Raw genomic sequence first — 18,326 nt, forward strand, 5'->3', positions numbered from 1 at the left:
TTGAGTTATAGGAGATTAAAGTTTCACAAGCTAATTTGGCTTTCCTGTCACTCTGGGGCTTGAAGTGTCTGCAGCCTGCAGACAACTGGTGAATAAGAGTGACTCATTTCCTGTGTGTGGCTGGGCTGGAGAAACCTTATATCTGCGGCGGACTCAAACAGGAAGTTCATCCAGGGCACACGCTCCGTCTCTGACTCACAGTGAGCGTGACGCCATCTTAGCTGTCCGAGTTTTCAGGAATCCAATCTACCATGTGCTCGAGCAACAAAGTGCAGAGAGGTTTCACTTCCCCTCATCGCTCCACCCCTCCAAATAAACACCGACTGGAGTTGCTGACAGCTTAACTGTTATGTGGAAAGAAGTTCATCCGCAGATGCAAGATGTTGGTTGTGCAAGCCCGGATTTCTGTCTTATTCAGTCGGGAGGGTTTCAGGTTCCCTCACTGCATGCGCCGCGAGATAGCCCGGGGGTGAAAGCTGTGTTATTTTTGTCTGGAATACGCCTCTCAACTGACATTGAAACCTCATTTTCAAACACCTTGGGAATGACACTGCCAAAGTCATCAAGTAATTGATATGTATGAGGACATATCAACACGAGCGAGCCGTCTTTGAGGACAAACAACAGACTTGGTGCCTGGTTTGCCGGAGAGGGCCAGATGTGTGTTCCGCAATGACTCAAATCCCTGCGGTGATAGTGAAAAAGAAGCAGGCCATCTATCTGCGGTTGTAGATTGGCTGCAGGCTGTAGATTTGTTGTCTGGAATCTTTGACCTTGCAAAGTAGTCAAGACGAATCAGTCTTAAAGTAGACGTGGACCAGCTGAGGCCTGAACTGACTCGCTGGCTTTGAAATATGAGACGCAATCGTCCACGTGGCCCTGAGCTGACAACGCTTTTTTTTTTTGGGATGGCCAAAGCATGAAACACTCTCAAGGATTTTCTGATTGGCTCTCTTTGACTCTATTGTTAAACAAATTTGAAAATTATATTTTTCAGTATTTTTCTCTGTACTATACTGTACTGTATGTGCCCTTTGATTGAGTGGTGACGACCCTGAACAGCGTAAGAGATTCATTTTCCATTCCATTTAAGAATTGGACAGGCATGAACTTGAAACTTTATTTTGAAATACACTCACATTTAACCAAGGCAGAATTTGAAAGTTGTTTGTGTTCTTTTGTTAACAGCGCTTCTCCCAAGTCCCGTGCCCAGACGCTGATTGTTAGACTAAAACGCTGGAAACTATTTGAATGATTGCCAAGCAGGCACACATTTTCTTGGCAAATAGCCTCTTGATTCAAGTTTGTTGTGATAAATTCATGTGTGGTTCAGAATGATATGCAATGTTATGGAAATGCATTATTGTAAATTGGGCCCTGGAGAGGAACACAATTTCCTAATCTGGCTCTTGAGCTGAAAAACAACAACCTGACAACGACAAACAAACTGCACTGTCCTATGGTGAGCTAAGATCAAATGTACCATGACTAAGATAAAATGCAAGCTATGCTATTTTAAATGTATCTTGACTAAGCTCAAATGTAAGCTCAGCTCAAATGTATCATGACTAAACTAAATGAATGCTATGCTAAAATGTACCATAACAAAGCTAAAATGTAAGCTAAGCTAAAACGTAACATGACAAGGCTCAAATATATTACTAAGCTAAAATGTAAGCTAAAAATTCATTGTTTACTTTAGGCCAATTGACTTTTAATGGATTTATTTAAAGCAGGGCAGTGTTCTGGATACCGATCGAGCCTTGGAATATTTGTGTAACACTTCTATCACCTGGGCCAGTAAAGTGTTTAGACGTCTTGAAGTCTTGGAGCTCGCATTTGGGCGTTGTTGCTATGTTGTGGAGGAAAACAGGACGCTCGTTGTCATGCGGGACCGAGGCCTGCTGGGACATCGAGCCAACATGGCGGTGAGATCACTTTACGGAGGACTATGTTGAAGCATGAGCCGTCGCGGCCTTTTGACGCCACGCTGAAACAACATCTCATCACAGTGCAGGGCATACACATGAAGCTAGTACAGAATCTGTTGCTAAATTATTTATTACTAGCTGCTGTCAGCTGTGTCATATACACACAAAAAAAACATTCATCACAGTTCATCAAGTATATGTGTGTGTGGAGGGGGGGGGGGGGGCAGAATGTGAAAGTCATTAACTGTCACATGCACCATTTCCTCTTTGCCTGCCAAATAAAGCAAACAAAGGAAAGTTTCCTTTTTCTGATTAAAGGTCATCAACTAATTTCATTAAAAATAAAATAAAATCTTCCTTTGGGCATGAATTGAATGCAACGACAAATGAAAAAATGAATTTCCACATACAAACATACAGACATACGTACATTTGACACCAAATATTTTATACATTAGGGGTCGAACTGAATCACTTGGAAATATATCGAGATATGCATCGTATCGCCTTTTATTGCAGAGATATATCTTTTATGTGACATGACAACAAAAGTCATTGCATCATACTATCTTGAACTGAGCCGTACCGTATCGAACCGTATGAAATCATTCCACTATAAATCGAAACGTCCTTGAATTGTTTCGCAGGACACATATCGAAAACCGTATTGAATCGTCTTTTGTGGAGCGATGCACACCCCTAACATTATATACAAATAAGCTAAAAATGTGCACTGTAAAACCTTGTATTTACATTTTTTGAGGAATAAACAAGTGTGAGCTGAGTTTTCTTAACTGGGCACATTCAAGACGATAAGAGAGTCGCACCGCCGAAAGAAGATCCGCTGCTCCTTGGCTGAGGTTAAAAAGGCTCCCATGAATAAATGCTCCAATTGGCAATGAGTCTATGGTGTTTCTATTTATTTCTGAAAACATTATACCAGCCACTGATGAAGCAGCTGTGCTGGCTAATACCATTCACCAAGGGAACATTAGCATCAGCTCCAGATAAACACACAGTATTATGACTAAAACAACCACCCCGACAACAAACACAGGGGTGGCCCTCAGCTGAGATCCCCGGCCCCTCACCTGCATCCCCCTTCTGTTCATCTTAATCCAACCTTACAGCTCTAATGTACCTGACACACAAAAAAGGGCCTAGCAGGTGTTTTCACCAAAACACTTAAAACAACCCGTCACTTTACCTCTTTTGCTTTTACTCCGCTAAGATAAAGTCTTCAACGCCTCGAGGGACGACCGCTACAATGGAGCCCGCACATGAAAAGAAAGCGCCGTGCCGACAGGTGAAAAAAAAAGAAGCGCAAACATAACCTGGCGGGGAGTTTTTCCACGAGGCAGTTAAACAAAAGGCCTGCAGCAACACCGATCACGCCCTCCCTCCCTCCAATCGGATGACCCGGCGTGCCGCAGTCCTGTCTGCGTCTGATGTCTTGTGCAGACGAGCAGGCAGGATTCGGCGGGCAGGGTGTGTCTCCTCGCCAAGGAAACAGGTGGGCAGGGTACATTCGGGGGTGGAAGGTGGAAAGGGGGTGTGGAGAACAGGTGGTGCTGTGCCACTGGGCCACCCTTGGCGCTCGCTTGATGTGACGAAACAGGTCTTGAAAGAAAAAATGCAGCTGCTACATAAATTCAAATAGGTCAGGATCGTATTTGGGGGAGGGGGGGGGGTGGTTGGATGTTCCTCTTTCAAGTTTGCTCAAGTAAATCTGGCAGTTCAAAGTAGACCATGTTATTTGATATATATCAATTCTGGACAGCTCCAGATGACGCATGTAGCACACTTGTGTGCTGTTATATTGCTTTTTGTATGTTTTTAATGGTTTCTATAATTGCGACGTGTTGTTGGTACGGTCATATTTTTGGGGTAACAAAATACGCAACTATTCCAGCCCACTTTCTCTATCCTTGTTGACAATTGGCATTCCACGTTATCCTTTCTTCTTTGTGGAACTTAATGGTGGGTGACACCCTCACAATCCGCTATGATGTCACACGACTGTATTTACTGCACGTAGCTGACATCGCTATGGCCAAGGAAAATGACTGAACTGAGCTGTTCACTGGGTGGAAATGAGAGCAGCCAACGGCGAACCAATGGCTCAACCTAAGTCGTTGGAAAAAAAGAGATAAGACAAACATTACTTACAGCTTAGAACGCATGGCCTGTTTTTAAGTGTCCTCGAATAAATTTTTGGACACTAAGCAGCTTAATATAGACCCCCTTTCACATTCACTTTTCTGGCTGCCAGGTCGAGACAAGCAAAAGCAAAAATATTGCTAAGTTCAGGAGAAGGCTAAACAAGGCAGTGGCTGTCATAAGCTATCAAAGTCTAATAAGGCATAACCCAGTAGTGGGTGGGCGAGGGAAGCCGCTGTTTTCCTCCGATTTCCATTTATAGACTGCACCAATGAGCCCCCTGGGAGATTGCTTGCCATGACTCATGTCTCTAGTGCTTCTAGTCCAGACTGCACCCCCACCTCTTCATTATCCCTAAGCATCGCTGCCTTTTCTTGCTCTGCGACACAGTCCTAGTTTGACTCACCTTTTCTTTTTTGTTTGGTCTACACTTTCATTCATGCATAATAAAGTTTTTTTTTTTTTTTTTAAAGCATCCACGTGGATGATGGGACAAGCGGGGAGTGAATGGGAGGAGTGAAGAACAAAGGTCACATGATGATGAAAGCGTTGTGTGCACTGAATCACTGCCGTGTAAATGGTAGCTAGAATACAGACAGCGGCCATTTCTCAGAATTGTTGTTGTGGTGCAACGTCAACATGGGGGTGGGGGATGTGAGAGAGGTAGTGGGTGTCTCTGTCTGTATTTTTTTTTTAAGCCTTTAGGCTCCATCACGTGGTGAGCTTGTCCTCCTCCTCCCTCAGAACCCAACCTCCCCCTCTCTTTGGTTTTATTCCAGTCACGGCAAACGTCCCCCCCACCCCCCCTCCCCCTGCTCAACCTCATTCCGCCCCTCTGTGCTCTGTCAGGTCACCCGCCTTGTTTGTTCAGATGGAACACAAGAGGAAATGAAAGCAATAAGTCTACTGTTAACCCGTTCGTGGGACTGTGCCGCGCTTTCCTACACTCTTTCACCTCGTTCTTTCTTTGCTTGATGATCATTTATTATTACCACGATACCGGGTCACATTTTTTATTTCTCGAACACGGCGGAAGAAAATAATAGACTGAAAGCAGGATTTGGCTAAAAATACAGACAACTAAGAGCATGTGCTACACTGGAAACTGATCCACAGTTAAAGGTGAATGAGTTGATGAATGCTTTTTTTTTTTAATGTGATGACAGAATCACTCTCTAAATGTTTTAACATACTGTTTTTTGTTATATCAAGCAGCATAATGCTGCCCAGAGGAACTGTGTCGTAGTTGAGGTCTTGCTGTAACTTCCTGTAGCTGACATCATGTTGTACTTCTTTGCTGCCGATTGACAGAAAACTAGTATAGGCTGAATCAACAGTGCCTCTGCTGGTTGGAGCCAAGTAGTGCACGCCATTATGCCTCAACTGCTTCGAAGCGCGATTAATCAACAATCACTTCCACATAATCGACAGTATTTCAGCGAACTGATTAATCTATTATTATATCCCAATTTATTTGTGGTTTCAGGAAATATAAGTACTTAGTAGTAGCAGTGAATTGACAAATATTGTGCAGTAATAGAGGAGCAGTGAAGTGTCAGCTGAAATACATTTGATAGTATTTTAAATGCAGCATGATAAAATAGTATGATTTGAGTCCAGATATGAGTTTAAATGTAGATTTTCTTCGCTGATTGTCTGAAAGCACTCTTGGTCCATTTTAACATTAGCTTAATGCTCTGTTTGGCACACTTACTTTAGAATGTTTTTAAATGTTAGATATTTGTTTGTAAATGAACTTCAACTCATTTTAGGTATTTAAAAAAAAAAGTTGGGTTTTTTGTTGTTGTTGTTTGTGTCCCGAATAACCAGGAAATGCAAGGCATTTTTTTTTTCTCAATGACAATTTCTTAGTCTGGCCATTAAAGGGTTAAGTTACCAAATGTGGTTTCTTGAATTAATATAGCTGCCCATTATCATCATGATTTAGTAGTGAATTATTTGATGTATGTTGCCCAGACGGATTAACCAGGACAGTCTCATTTAAGCTTTGTGTCCAAAGTCCCAATGGATTTAGCCAGCCCCATTGTTTTGTCTCACTTTTAAGCAAGTGCTGTGCTTTTTTTGTTGTTGTTGCTTTTTTTAAATAGTCCAATCAGCAAGACAATTGTTTGGGCCAAGTGTATGTCAATCACGCCGTTCACATAGCGACTCATATGATAAACCAATTAAAAAGGAGATTGATGGTTAAATTCCTTACTATTTACTTTCACATTCATGTTTCCGTCATACCCGGAGTCTGGAACTAGAACCACATCCTGCTTTCGTGTCTTAGAATCATGGGAATTTAGCCAATTTCCAATGTTACAATATGCGACCACGAGGTAAAACACCAGGACCGAGAAAACAAAACAAAACCGGTTGCCTAACACTGCTGTTGAACTGTCACCCAAGATAGCATTTAGCATATTAGCTAAAAATAATAACACATGTCCTCTTATGTTGACTCAAACACAAATGAAACAACTTGAGATTCCTCTGAGAAACATTATGCGATCGGGAGAGTCACCCTCCCCCACGCCGTGCTCTCGTCATTCACCAGACGCATTCAAGAGTTTTGCTCGTCTTTTTAGGAACGCTACGAGACTTACCTGGCTTTCTTTATAGGCGTTTCACATTGCTTGCAGAGAGCCTGCCGCCATTCTACGTCACTATGCACTGAATGCGTTGCGACGCAAATAACAATAACAATAACGTTTCTACAAAATGTATTAAACTGGAAATATATATATTTTTTAATGAATCTCGTAGTTATGTTAGTAACAACCAAATAAATAATATAGAGCAAACTTGTCATTACAGTTGGGGTTCCTTTTAAATCCGGTATGATAGTGTAGTGTATGTGTGTGTGTGTGAGAGAGAGAGCTCTCACTCACTTGTTTACTCTTCAGGCTGCCACGTTTTTTACTTGGTTACTATGCAACCACATGAGAACAACATGCACACCACAGTAGCTGAATCGCCATTTTGGATTAAAGCTCTCTGCAATAATAATAAACAGCCTGTGGCAGCGAGACGCTGTTTTCCAGCAGCTTGCTGGTGCCAAAATTCAGAATGAACTGGAATAGCATTTAGTGCAGTGGAAAAGCATCAGACGTCCAAACCCACATACCTTCGCCACTTTGAAGGGCCTGTAATCCCTCAGCAGTTCACTGGCTCCCAGAAACACAGCAGAGCGAGACGCTGCCAAAGACATTATTGCACAGTTATTGCATTGCCTTCATATGAACTGGAGTATACTCCCGCTCACTGTGTTGCAATGAGTCTCTCAGGGGACCGAAATGTAATTGCATGAGTTGAAAATTGCTGCTTTCTTTTTTTCAACCTCAACTTGGCCACAACCGTTTTCTTGTGTTTGCTGGAAGCCCAGCCATGTCTTTACATGGGGAAGATTAGAAAAAAAACAGCTGCATTGGATTTTTACTGTGCTGGAGGAGGAATGGCTCATGCTTATTTTGAAGAGGCTCCAAAGATTATTTGGTGGGATTTGAGAGGAGCTCAATTGAACTTTAGCCTCTCTCAGAGAAGGGAAGGGAAACAGAGACACTGCCGTTGCCAGAGTTATTTGAGGCTCAGTGCAATTTAGAAGGAAGCAAGCCTGCATGCGGTCACATTAGCATCGCGCGCATCGCTCATTTATTCAGGTGTTTCATCTCAAGCCGCCGCGCTTACTTTCCTCCAATCAACTTCTGTTGGCCTCTCTCAGTAAAAAGCATATGGGAGGGGATCTTGTGCAAACCGGCCAGGCTTGGCTTTCTGCTGACTCGCCGGTTGCTCCGTTAGCCTGACATGTCATCATCGTGGCCTCCATGACCACGAGGCCCGCTTTCTTGAAAAACTATTGACTATTTTTCCTGGCAGCGAGCCATATCAAACAGAATGGTGAAAGAGTGTGTGTTGTAATTGAATCCGATGAGCAGGATAAACACGGCAAAGAGAGCGGAGAGTCACGGGAGTTCTCGGGCCCCTCGGGCGCTGCTCCACCCACACGGCGTGTTTACGGGTACCACACGCTGCTGCCACCTCCTCTACACGTGTACTGCAAAGTACACAGGGCGAACAAGTCGCACTGTGTTACGCTGTCATACACGCACGAGATGGGTTGAGCAGAAGCGCTTGAAATAAGACACATATTCCATTGCCCACGTTTTCATTTTTACTATCGTCTTTATTGGTTATGCCAATATTTGACAATTGTACCGTTTTTGTTCCAGCACGACTGTGCACTAGTTCAACAGAGCAATGATTGTTCCTTTGACCTCACGAATGTTCTGGATGATTGGACAAACATTCTCACAGGCGCACTCTAAAATCTCTGTAATCTTTTCCCAGAAAAGTGGAAGCTGTTATAATTGCAAAACGGGAAAAAGACTGCTGTAATGTCTAGTTCTAAGAATCATTAAATAGGCATATGCTTAAGACCAAAATGTTCATACTGTGTTTATTTTAGTTTTTTTGTTCAGGGTGTTAACTACCATGCAACAATTAAGAAGGAAAATATTACCTCCCACCCCCACAAAAACCTTTTGTTGGATGTCTGAAATCATTTCAGACTCTTCAATAATCAATTTATTTTGAAAATAATGTGTTTACAGTTTTTTGTGTCTATTTTTTTCACAGATATTTTGCACCTGAGTATAAAAAATGTGGGTGTTCAACTGCATACGCTGTGATCATTTGTACAAATACTATGTAGAACTATACATTTGCAATTTATGGAAAATTTGGGTGTGAAGGCTGAATAAAAAAACAATGAAGCATGGGGAATAATGTGGAATTATTATTTTTTGGGAATGACATGGAATGATGTGTTATGAAATTGAATGATATTGAATGAGCTGAATATGTTTAAGTTGATGTGGTTTGAATCTGTCAATATATATAGAAATCGGAGGTGAATATGTAAATATTTTGAATCTTGGGCTTTAGAAAATGTGAATTTTGTGAATGTGAATAATAAATGATGGCTTGAATGATCTGGACATGTTGAAGTTGGAATGGTTTGAATCGGTCAAGTATTGTTCAGTGAGGAATGAATAAAGTAGAATATGTCATAAATTGTTGTTTTTTTGGTTTTGGTTTTTGTGAAAAAAATGGGAATTTTTGGTATGTGCAAAACTTGTTGAAAATCCTTTCCAAGGTGAATTGAATGAGCTGAATAACTTTGGAATGAGAAAAATAGTAGCCCCAATGGTGTGAATTTTTAGAATACGTTGGAATTGGAGTGATTTGAATCGGATGAATTATGTGAACAGAGATCCATGTCAAAAAATTTACTTTATGTGTGAAAGCACATTTTAGTGTAATATGTACTTAACATTCATTGCAGAGAGTATAAAATTGACGAGTCCACCATTTTCCCCTGCGCTGCCACAGATTTAAAACCTGGTGGAAGAAATCCCTTTGGGCCCTACCACTTCAAAACCACAAATTAAGAAAACTATTTTAATTCATCTATTCCATGACAACTGTCATTGCTTTCATTAGAACGGTCATCACTTTTCTCCCTGATACGTTCTTGATTCGAAATACTAAATATGTTTGCAAAGCTTCCAACTGATGAACGCAAATGGAATGCAAAGTTGAGAAAGTACTGCTACTTTTTTCCCATATATTAGTTGATGAGTCATGTTGGTGGGTTGAGTGCAAATAAGACGACCTAGCACAGATGATGTAAATGGTCGTAGTTGATTGCTGTGGTTTTCTTTTCCAGCTATTGATCTTCATGTCAACAGTATCAGATAGAGTAGATACCCTGTGTTCTCAGAGGATAGAGAAGGTGGGTTCAGAGGTCATAATCCTGCTTTAGGAAAGACAGGGGGTCATTTTAGTCATCTGTGGCCACATGCGTGATGCCATTGGGCCCTGGGCTGTATCCAGGTTGGACTTGAGTCTCTGTGATCAATCGTCCTGGCCTGTTTTGAAGTGGCCCGCATGACACCGACCGTGATGTGCGAGTCAAGACTGATTGCAGGTCCAGGTCAGGCCAGGCATGACGCAGGCCCATGAAAACAGAGTATGCTGTGGACCGCCCTGGCTCAGGCCCCGGGGACCCCTGGCCCCTGCACACTTCCTGCCTCTGCCATTCTAGCAGCAAATCCAATCCCTGATCAAAGGCTATAAAAAAAAAAGTGGGGGTGGAAGACAGGGAGTGAAAAGGGTGAGGGTGATTGACATGCATGTTGGTATGGAATGGGGGACAAACCCCTCTTTATCTGACAGCTGCTCAGGCCCGGGCACCTGTGTGGCTGCTGCCTCCCAGGCACGCCAAGCTCCACCCAAGTGCTGCCAGTGCCAGACCCCCATGAAAGGTTACCATGGCAACCCCCTCGGCTCCTAGCTCGAAATAAACAACCTTTCAACCCCATCCAAGGAGGGTAGATGATCTGTGGTCAGGCTAAGGTTGCACTGGCACCGCTGACATATATCTTTTTATCTCCGCTGGCTAGTTGCCATTTCATTTGTACATATCTGTTTGTGGAAGTACATTTCAGATTATTGGAGGTGTGCAAATTGAAAAGGCAAAAAGGACATAACCCGCATACTATAGGCATGAGGCAGTACAGAAATCAGACATGACCTCTGCTTTAGAGCAATTACACAGACCAGATTAAAAATCAGCTATCACTGAACAGATGTCCCCGCTCTTTCTCTCAGTGAGAATGTGTGTGTGTGTGTGTGTGTGTGTCGGGGGGGGGGATCTTATTACCCCTCACCTTTTGGATTGGATATGTCCTCCCTGTTTAGAGTCCACACACAGCGAGTAGAAGACAGGGCCTGTGGTTTTAAGCGGAACTGACATCCTATTCATTTGAGCTGGTCAGGGTCTAGTGTCTACCGTCTTAGCTTACAAGGCTGATAGCGCTCGCAAATGATACTGGCACGGCTCCAGCAAAGACCACTGCAGTGGATAGCTTCAGCAAGCTCGCACGGCTCACCCTGCACCAAACCCTCAGGAGCATATCAGTACTCGAACAACGTGCTGCTGCACATTTATACACGGGGCGTCCAAATGCTTTTTACAACTGTTGTTGTGAGGCGAACGCTTTGTAGACGGGCGCGGTAAAAACCTCTTTGTTCTCTCATCTCGTTGTCATGGGTGGCCACTTACCGAGCGGCGGTGATGCTGCAGGATGGGGAGGCAGTTGCCATGGTAAACACGCTCGCAGCAGAAGGGACGCATTGTGTGGGTGACACAATTGTCTTCATTCATTTTCTTGTCGGCAACGCACAGACACTCACGCAGTCACGAAGACAGAATTGTTTACAGTGTGTGAGCATGACAAATACAATTACCTTGTCTCACTGGATGGATGCATCTGCACACCTAAAAGACAAAATGAGCAAAACAAGTTGACTTAGTGGGACACACGTTCAGTCCAAGATGGTGCCTTTTTTAAGGCGTTACTTTTTATTGGCCATTATTCAATTAAGTGGAATGGTTTTAAATCTTGTATCACGATTTCTCCCCATTATTTTGTCTCACTTTTAAGCAGGTCCTGTCCTGGCATCTAGTTTTTTCATTTGTCTAGTTAGCAAGTCAATTGTTTGGGCCATGTTTATGTCAATCACACAGTTGTCATACCGATAACCCAATTATAAAGGAATTTAACTGTAAAATGTCTTCCTATTTACTTTCACATTCACGTTTGCATTCTCCTTCGCATCTAATCGCTTAAAAGCATCCTATGTTATCGTCATACCGGAACGAGAACTACTTCCTGCTTCCGAGTCTAGCAATCATGAGAAATGTAGTCCTACTAGCCTAATGCTGCATTTACTTACAAATGTACTTACGAACGCAAACTGAGCGCTCCTGGCGGCGCTTTCCCAATGACTACGCTTACATGCAGGCAATATCCGGGTTATGGTAAGAATTCGGGTTTCTGGAACAATCGGAATAACACGTGTTAAGGAGGCAAATCTTTCCTCCACGTGTTCGTTTTCTTCCGGGTAGAGAGAACGTTGATTATCCGAATACAGGCTGGAGATCGATGAACAGTTGCTTCGAAGCTTTTATTTCAGAATATTCCGGGCACAAATGAGATCCAGACAATGGCTGCAGCCTCTCACTAGTGCGAAGATTCAGAGGACTTACAATATTCTTATACTATCTTGAAGGGCGGTATCACAAAAACCCCAAGACCCCAGCCCACCCGGAATTCACCAGACATGAGAAAATACTTTTAAAGACATCATTCAATACACATTGCCAATGGCCCATTGATGTGGAAATAGAGTAAGTCCCAGTCATGACTGCATCTGGCAGAAATTGCGATAACACTCACAAAGCTTTACTGAGGAAATAAGGAAATTAAAACAGTTATGACTAAATCACCACGCTAAATAAAGTAGTCCGTTTCCTACTCGCTCCAGAAGTGTAGTTCTTGTCGGTACACGCCAGAAGCACGGACTTGCTCGTTTGGATAAAGCGGAACTGTGTGTGTGTCATCTAATGTTCCTACACGGATGTGCATTGTTGAACACTAAGCGTTACGCGCGGCGTTGCGTCTGTCTTACATGAATCGTTGCTGCATGTAAACGTAGTCAGTGTTACAACGTGGGACCGCGGGGTTAATGACACAGCTAGCTTCCGAGAGCTGAGCTAATGGTGAGTTCATTTGGTTTGTTTAGTTCTGTTGAACTGTCAGCAAAGCTAGCATTTAGCATTAGCTAAAGTAATAACACAAAACCTGAATAAGACCCCTGGGTTACCCCTTTTCTAACCTGAATAGTAGGTCATATAAATGCGCTTGGAATACCTTTTTTTTTTCCGCACATGCTCTATCCACAAGGAATGTTGGTCTTTTGAGTTCAGGAAGTACTTGTATGCGTGGCATTTCGTGTGCTAACCCACTGGAAATACACAAGCAGAGATAAACAAACATGGCGAATTTTGGATGCAGCGCAGCAACACCCATTTACAGCAAAAAGGGAACCGACAACTTTATTAGTGTGGTGAGGGACGGTGACAGCTATTTGCGTCATGATGCTGTCCGTGCGTCGCGGTTTGAAGGGGACCAATCACATTACCGTTTCATTTCTACGAGAGTAACTCATTGTACTGACACGTTAACGGGTTATTCCGAATCTTTCAGAAACCGCAATTTGGACATTAGTTAACCTGAATATTGACGGAATGTAATCATAGTAGTGGTACTAGTGGGTTGCAGTGAGCATGCGGTGCGGTTTATGATAAATGAGTCTGTGACAAAACAAGGCCATGACGGGAAGCTATTTCTGTTACGCACCTCAAGGGACACAATGATGTTCACCTGTAACATATTTATTATGTGTAAATATGGTCATAAAAATGCAGCTTTAACACTTTTCTAGCACTCTGACTTTATTCTCATGTCGCCTTTTACAGATCCGCGATTGCTGAATAATCTGCCTTAGCTGCATAGCTTGATCTGCATAGGCCATTAATATTCCAATCAGGTCCTCGATCAGATAAAGAAGAAGACACAGACTCCCCTTTATCTCTCCACACACCAGCTGTGCAGAGCTGTGAAACATTCTCACGCGCTGCAAACGAAGCACTGCAGACATTCATAGATTGGTACACGCGGGCAAACTTATATAAGTATGCAGGCAGTCGGCTGCATCAATTTTTCATTGCATTGCATGATTTAAAACGTGCGCCGGCTCTCTCACTCTCTCCCTTTCTGCACACTTTTGGAAAAGAGAACGTGGGGAGGAAGTGAAAGCCTGCAGTGATCACCTCCTGCAGTCAGGTGCTTGTTGATATGCTGTTGGCACCCTCAACAGTCCCTCCTTTCATATCCCACTCATCCCCCCCTCCTCCGTCATCACGCAGCGCCTCATTTTCTCGGAGCGTTTCTGCCACTCAAGCTGCACAGCATCCTTGTGTTGAAAACAGCAATGAAGTAGTAGTTCTTGTGCCATTCCTGAGGGCTTTACTTGCTCCCGGTCCCACTGAAGCAACTAGTGTAGTAAGGCAAGTGCAGAATGGACAAGAAAATCGATAGGGAAGCATTTTCCGTCGTGGTGATACACGCAAGGACATTTAAATGTTGTTGCTGTTGTTTGTTTGGAGGGCTGCATGAGAGCGTCCGGCTCCGGAGGGGCAGTAAGCCATGCTAATTACATGCTACTCGTCACAGTTGCTTTGGCTCCTCGTGCTGACCGCCATTTGCAATAAGTGAACAGCTTGTGTGTTATCTCCAAAATGATTCACCCATCAGTTCACATGGACACAACACTCCCCTCAACATGGGCACTTATCTCATACTCATGCAATTGCACCCGGCAACATGTACTCAGTTGTACAGTATTTACATCTGTGGTATGCTTTTTTTTTTTTTTAATGTTTTTTTAAACTGCTAATACAAAGTGAATTTGAACAATTAGTTGGATAAAATGGCTGAATTGACAACGCTACTAAACAATGCTACCTTGTTACCTTGGCAATCAGGAAGCGACAAAATCCAATTAATGTAGTGCTATGAGCCATAGCAACGTGCTAAACGCACCATGGCAACGCCACAAGGTCGTCATTTGATCATCAGAAATGTAACAAACAATGACTGCAAAATTACCTTTGTGCAGAAACAAAAAAAAAAAATATTTATGCATAAGGACAAGTGGGCTGGGTTGTGAAATGATTCATCGTGCACACTCATCAACAGCAGACTGTTCTGTCTCCTTATTCACGAATAATGATAATGCTGATGAGAGCGGCATTATGGGGAATTTATATTTTGCTGTCTAAACGTCTTTCATGCTTGGGACAAAGCACTTTGCATTTCAAAGAGTATTGTTGTTATTAGCATTGTGTATGTACAGTGTGTTGCCATTTGCCAATTAGGAAATGCTAATTGTGAAGCTTAGGGGGGAAAAAATAGAAAAGTTAGTTCCGTTTGATTATTTTGTTTTTGTCATAGCTCCTCTTTGTCAGTATTGAGTATTTTCATTTTAACATTTCGGAGTTGGCCTATACAGGTTGATGTGAATTCTAGTCACACACTGGGCTGCCGATGAATGCTCCATATGAATAGGATTCATTGTATTTTTATGGAGGAATCACATTTCAAAGCAGGCTCCCCTCTCTCAGTTGCCATGGAAACTATCTAACAGAGTTAGTGAATGGATGGGTAGGCAGACTGACTAATGGAGAGAAAATGTAAGCACCTTACTTCTAAAATTCAACATTTAAAAAAGTCTACAGAATCAACATTAAATCATTTGTCACAGGAACATATTAGCACTTGAGTTTGATCAACTAAAGACGTTTTATTTGTCACTGGCCTTATCTTGTTTTCCGTAGCATAGTGTGTTACTCTTACAAGACAAATGCATCGTAGCCAGGAAAAAAAAGAAAAGGTGGGGGAGTAGTAATAATCAATGGCATAGGTTTTCAATGCCGTGGGGTGAGGTTCATTGCTGGTGAAAATGACAGCTGTGCCAACAATACGGCGAGTCATCAAGTATAGATAAAGTGACCAGTTGTGCGACAATTATAATACAATGACAGTTGTGCAGATGATGCGGAAAATTGCCAAGAGCCTTCTCTGTTCCAGTACAAACATTTTACCAGTAGATGGTTTGAATTGTTGTATTTCTATTTTTTTGTGGGTTATTGTGCAATCTCAGGTGAGGCTGGCTGCTCGCTGCCTCACTTTTCGTCTCACCCATGTATTTGAATAGGAAATATGGAAATTCAGCAACCAACAATGACATATTATTGGACTAAAAACAAAACAAAAATTTAATAGAATTATACATGGTCATTATTTTTTATTATTTTACTCTGCAAAAGACATTTTGCTTCCAACCTTAGTACGTATTTAATGTTTGTCAGGATAATGGGCACATTTTCTCACAGACTCCAAAATACTGTAAAAAGTCTTCCCATCAAAACATGTGATGTGTCGTGGTGGATATAAGGTGGGAAGCAATATGTCACGATGCACACTTTATAACAGTATGTCCGCTGAAGCTTTGTTGGCCACTATAGGCTGTTTATTGTGCTATTCTGAGCAGGTCTTAGCAGTGTGGCAGGGAGACGGTTAAATCTTGTGGCGAGAAAAACGAGATTGCCTGTGTGCAGCCGGTGTGATTGAGACGTCCTTGCGATTGGAACACACACTCCACCCCCACTGTGTCTCGAGATGGAGCATGGTTGTGGCTTGTAACCATGGCGACAGCTGGTCTTACCTGCTTAAAAGGGGAAAGAGGGCAGCTCGTGACTTTGCGCTTGGGTTACTTGCCACGTCGGACGGAGGGGGGTTGCATGAGCGGATGGGGGGAGGGTGGGGGAGAGGGGGGTGGGGTTTCTCACACAAAGGCCGTACTGTTTTCCCGCATGTCCATTCATTGCTCAAACAACCACGAGGAAGCAGGATCAATAGTTGCTTGATTAGAGTCACTAAATATTATTACTTGCTTTCCAAAATGAGCTTTTTATGACCCTTTGGTCCGTCTCATTTATAAACACACATCCGGAAAGAATCATTACCCAGCTCCACACAGCATGAATAACCTATATCCCTGTGACATATTTACCACAGCCTCATTCCGCAATCACACAGCGTACACAGTAGACGGTGCTCTCCCCTGACGTCAGCTTTCATTAATCATAAGCGCACAAAACATCATCGGACAAAATGACTATGACCTCCATAGCTTAAGTTTTCACTCATTAGGCTTGTTAATTGATGACTTATCCGTTGGTATATCCGCAGTACAGTACGTAGCATCTTATCCTCGCAAGTGTGACCCCCTTGAGTCTTTATTTACACAGTGACTTAATATCGGATGGCTGATTTTCACAGAGATGTAATTAATTTTCGACACGATATGCCATTCGTTTGACAATAGCAATTATATCTTAATGAGGCAAAACGCTTCAGACTGTGTAGATGGAGCACTCAATTGTTTTTAAGCCTCTGTAAAAGCCAATAATGACAGTATACACATTCTTCTCTGTTTACATTCCGAAGACCTTCACAGTTTTTGGGAGCAAGATTTGTGCATTTTCCCCTCGTGTAGTTCACATTCACTAGAGCGCAGTGAAAGCACCACGCAAACTGTACAGTCACCCCCTGTTGAGCAGCTGCGCAAATGGCCCCCGGTCTCCCCTAGGAACAGGCCGACACATTCCAGAGACGCATCAATGGGATTCGTTGTTGTGATGGAGCGAGGCTGGCACTGGCCAGATTTGGAAAGTCTGTTGCTATGGTGACCGCGGGAAGGGCCAAGAGCAGCTTTAGCCAGTCAGCTGATGTCCTTTGGGTAAATCCTTTCAAACATGATTTGCTTGCCTCTATATCTATTTATTTCTCTGTCAGCTCGGGGAGAGTCACCCACGCTGCTCTCATAAAGTGCATGCGCCATTTTGAAAGGGCGAGTGAGGTCACATGTCTGGAGATGCATAATAAATAATGTATATACACTGGCCACATTACATTTGTCTCAAACGAGCACGATAAAACATTATAGAGAAAAGAAAAATGGCACACTCTGATGAAGTTCAAGTTGGAGAAGGGGCAGAAGGACTTCAGCCCACGACCTCCAGAGGAGGGATGAGCGCATAACATTTGTGATCAATTAAAAAACTAAGAAACTTTTGTGTGGAGTGTTCACAAACCTAGCAACCCACCAATATGCTACGAGGTTGAGAGCTAGCAGACCTCCACGAAGGAAGTACAGTGGAACCTCGGAGTTTGAACGTCTCGGAACTCGTACAAATCGGACTTCAACCCAAAAATCGGAGTAAATAATTGTGTTAAAGTTTGAAGTCATTCTCGTAGTTCGAACACCCAAGCAAAGCAAGCTAAGCCAAACGTACCTTGAAAGCGGGTAGCCGAGCGAATGAAGCTGAGCTGAATCACGTTGCGGTAGTTGAGACGATGCGCTGCTCATTTCCAATCAGAGCGTAAATACTCCCGGAGGTGCTCCATACATTCGTGAGCGCATTTAGATTTTTTTTTTTTCAGGACAATTTTGTTCGCCATAGGCTCAAAGAAAGACAACAGTGCTAGTGGCAGCAAAAAAAACAAAACGTACAGTGCTACGAACAACAGTGGAATTAGGAAGGAGATTATTATACCCCCCTTAGCTGTTCAACAACTTGCCTGAAGTTATACAACGCACGCAAGGACCTCTTAGTAGCCTCAACAATATACCCAATGTAAAATACACAAACTCAGCACTGAACTAAAGCAAGCATTATCATAGCATGTTTCATCCACT

General features: G+C 42.9%; 1 protein-coding gene across 1 annotated transcript; it reads right to left on the bottom strand.

Annotated features, from left to right (window-relative positions):
• Positions 1-1,319: 1,319 nt before the first annotated feature.
• LOC147163892 (uncharacterized) lies at positions 1,320-17,975 on the bottom strand. The gene is made up of 5 exons (XM_086092177.1): positions 17,923-17,975; positions 12,872-12,965; positions 11,406-11,436; positions 7,222-7,292; positions 1,320-3,551 (listed from the first exon to the last, which is right to left on the bottom strand). Exons 2-5 carry the CDS (start codon positions 12,947-12,949, stop codon positions 3,321-3,323), a joined length of 411 nt encoding a protein of 136 aa, XP_085948303.1. The 5' UTR covers positions 12,950-12,965; positions 17,923-17,975; the 3' UTR covers positions 1,320-3,320.
• Positions 17,976-18,326: the final 351 nt, after the last annotated feature.

This window comes from Leptonotus elevatus, chromosome 13, assembly GCF_054856555.1.
Source record: "Leptonotus elevatus isolate MCC_2025b chromosome 13, RoL_Lele_1.0, whole genome shotgun sequence".
In the NCBI taxonomy this organism is placed as follows: Eukaryota; Metazoa; Chordata; class Actinopteri; order Syngnathiformes; family Syngnathidae; genus Leptonotus; species Leptonotus elevatus.

Coding starts and splice junctions, on each gene's coding strand:
- LOC147163892 (XM_086092177.1), bottom strand. CDS start 12,949: ATGCCACGCATACAAGTACTTCCTGAACTCAAAAGACCAACATTCCTT. Junction 11,437..12,871: donor CATGTGCGGAAAAAAAAAAG/GTATTCCAAGCG, acceptor TTTGTCTTTTAG/GTGTGCAGATGCATCCATCC. Junction 3,552..7,221: donor GGCCCTTCAAAGTGGCGAAG/GTATGTGGGTTT, acceptor TTTTCTTTCAAG/ACCTGTTTCGTCACATCAAG.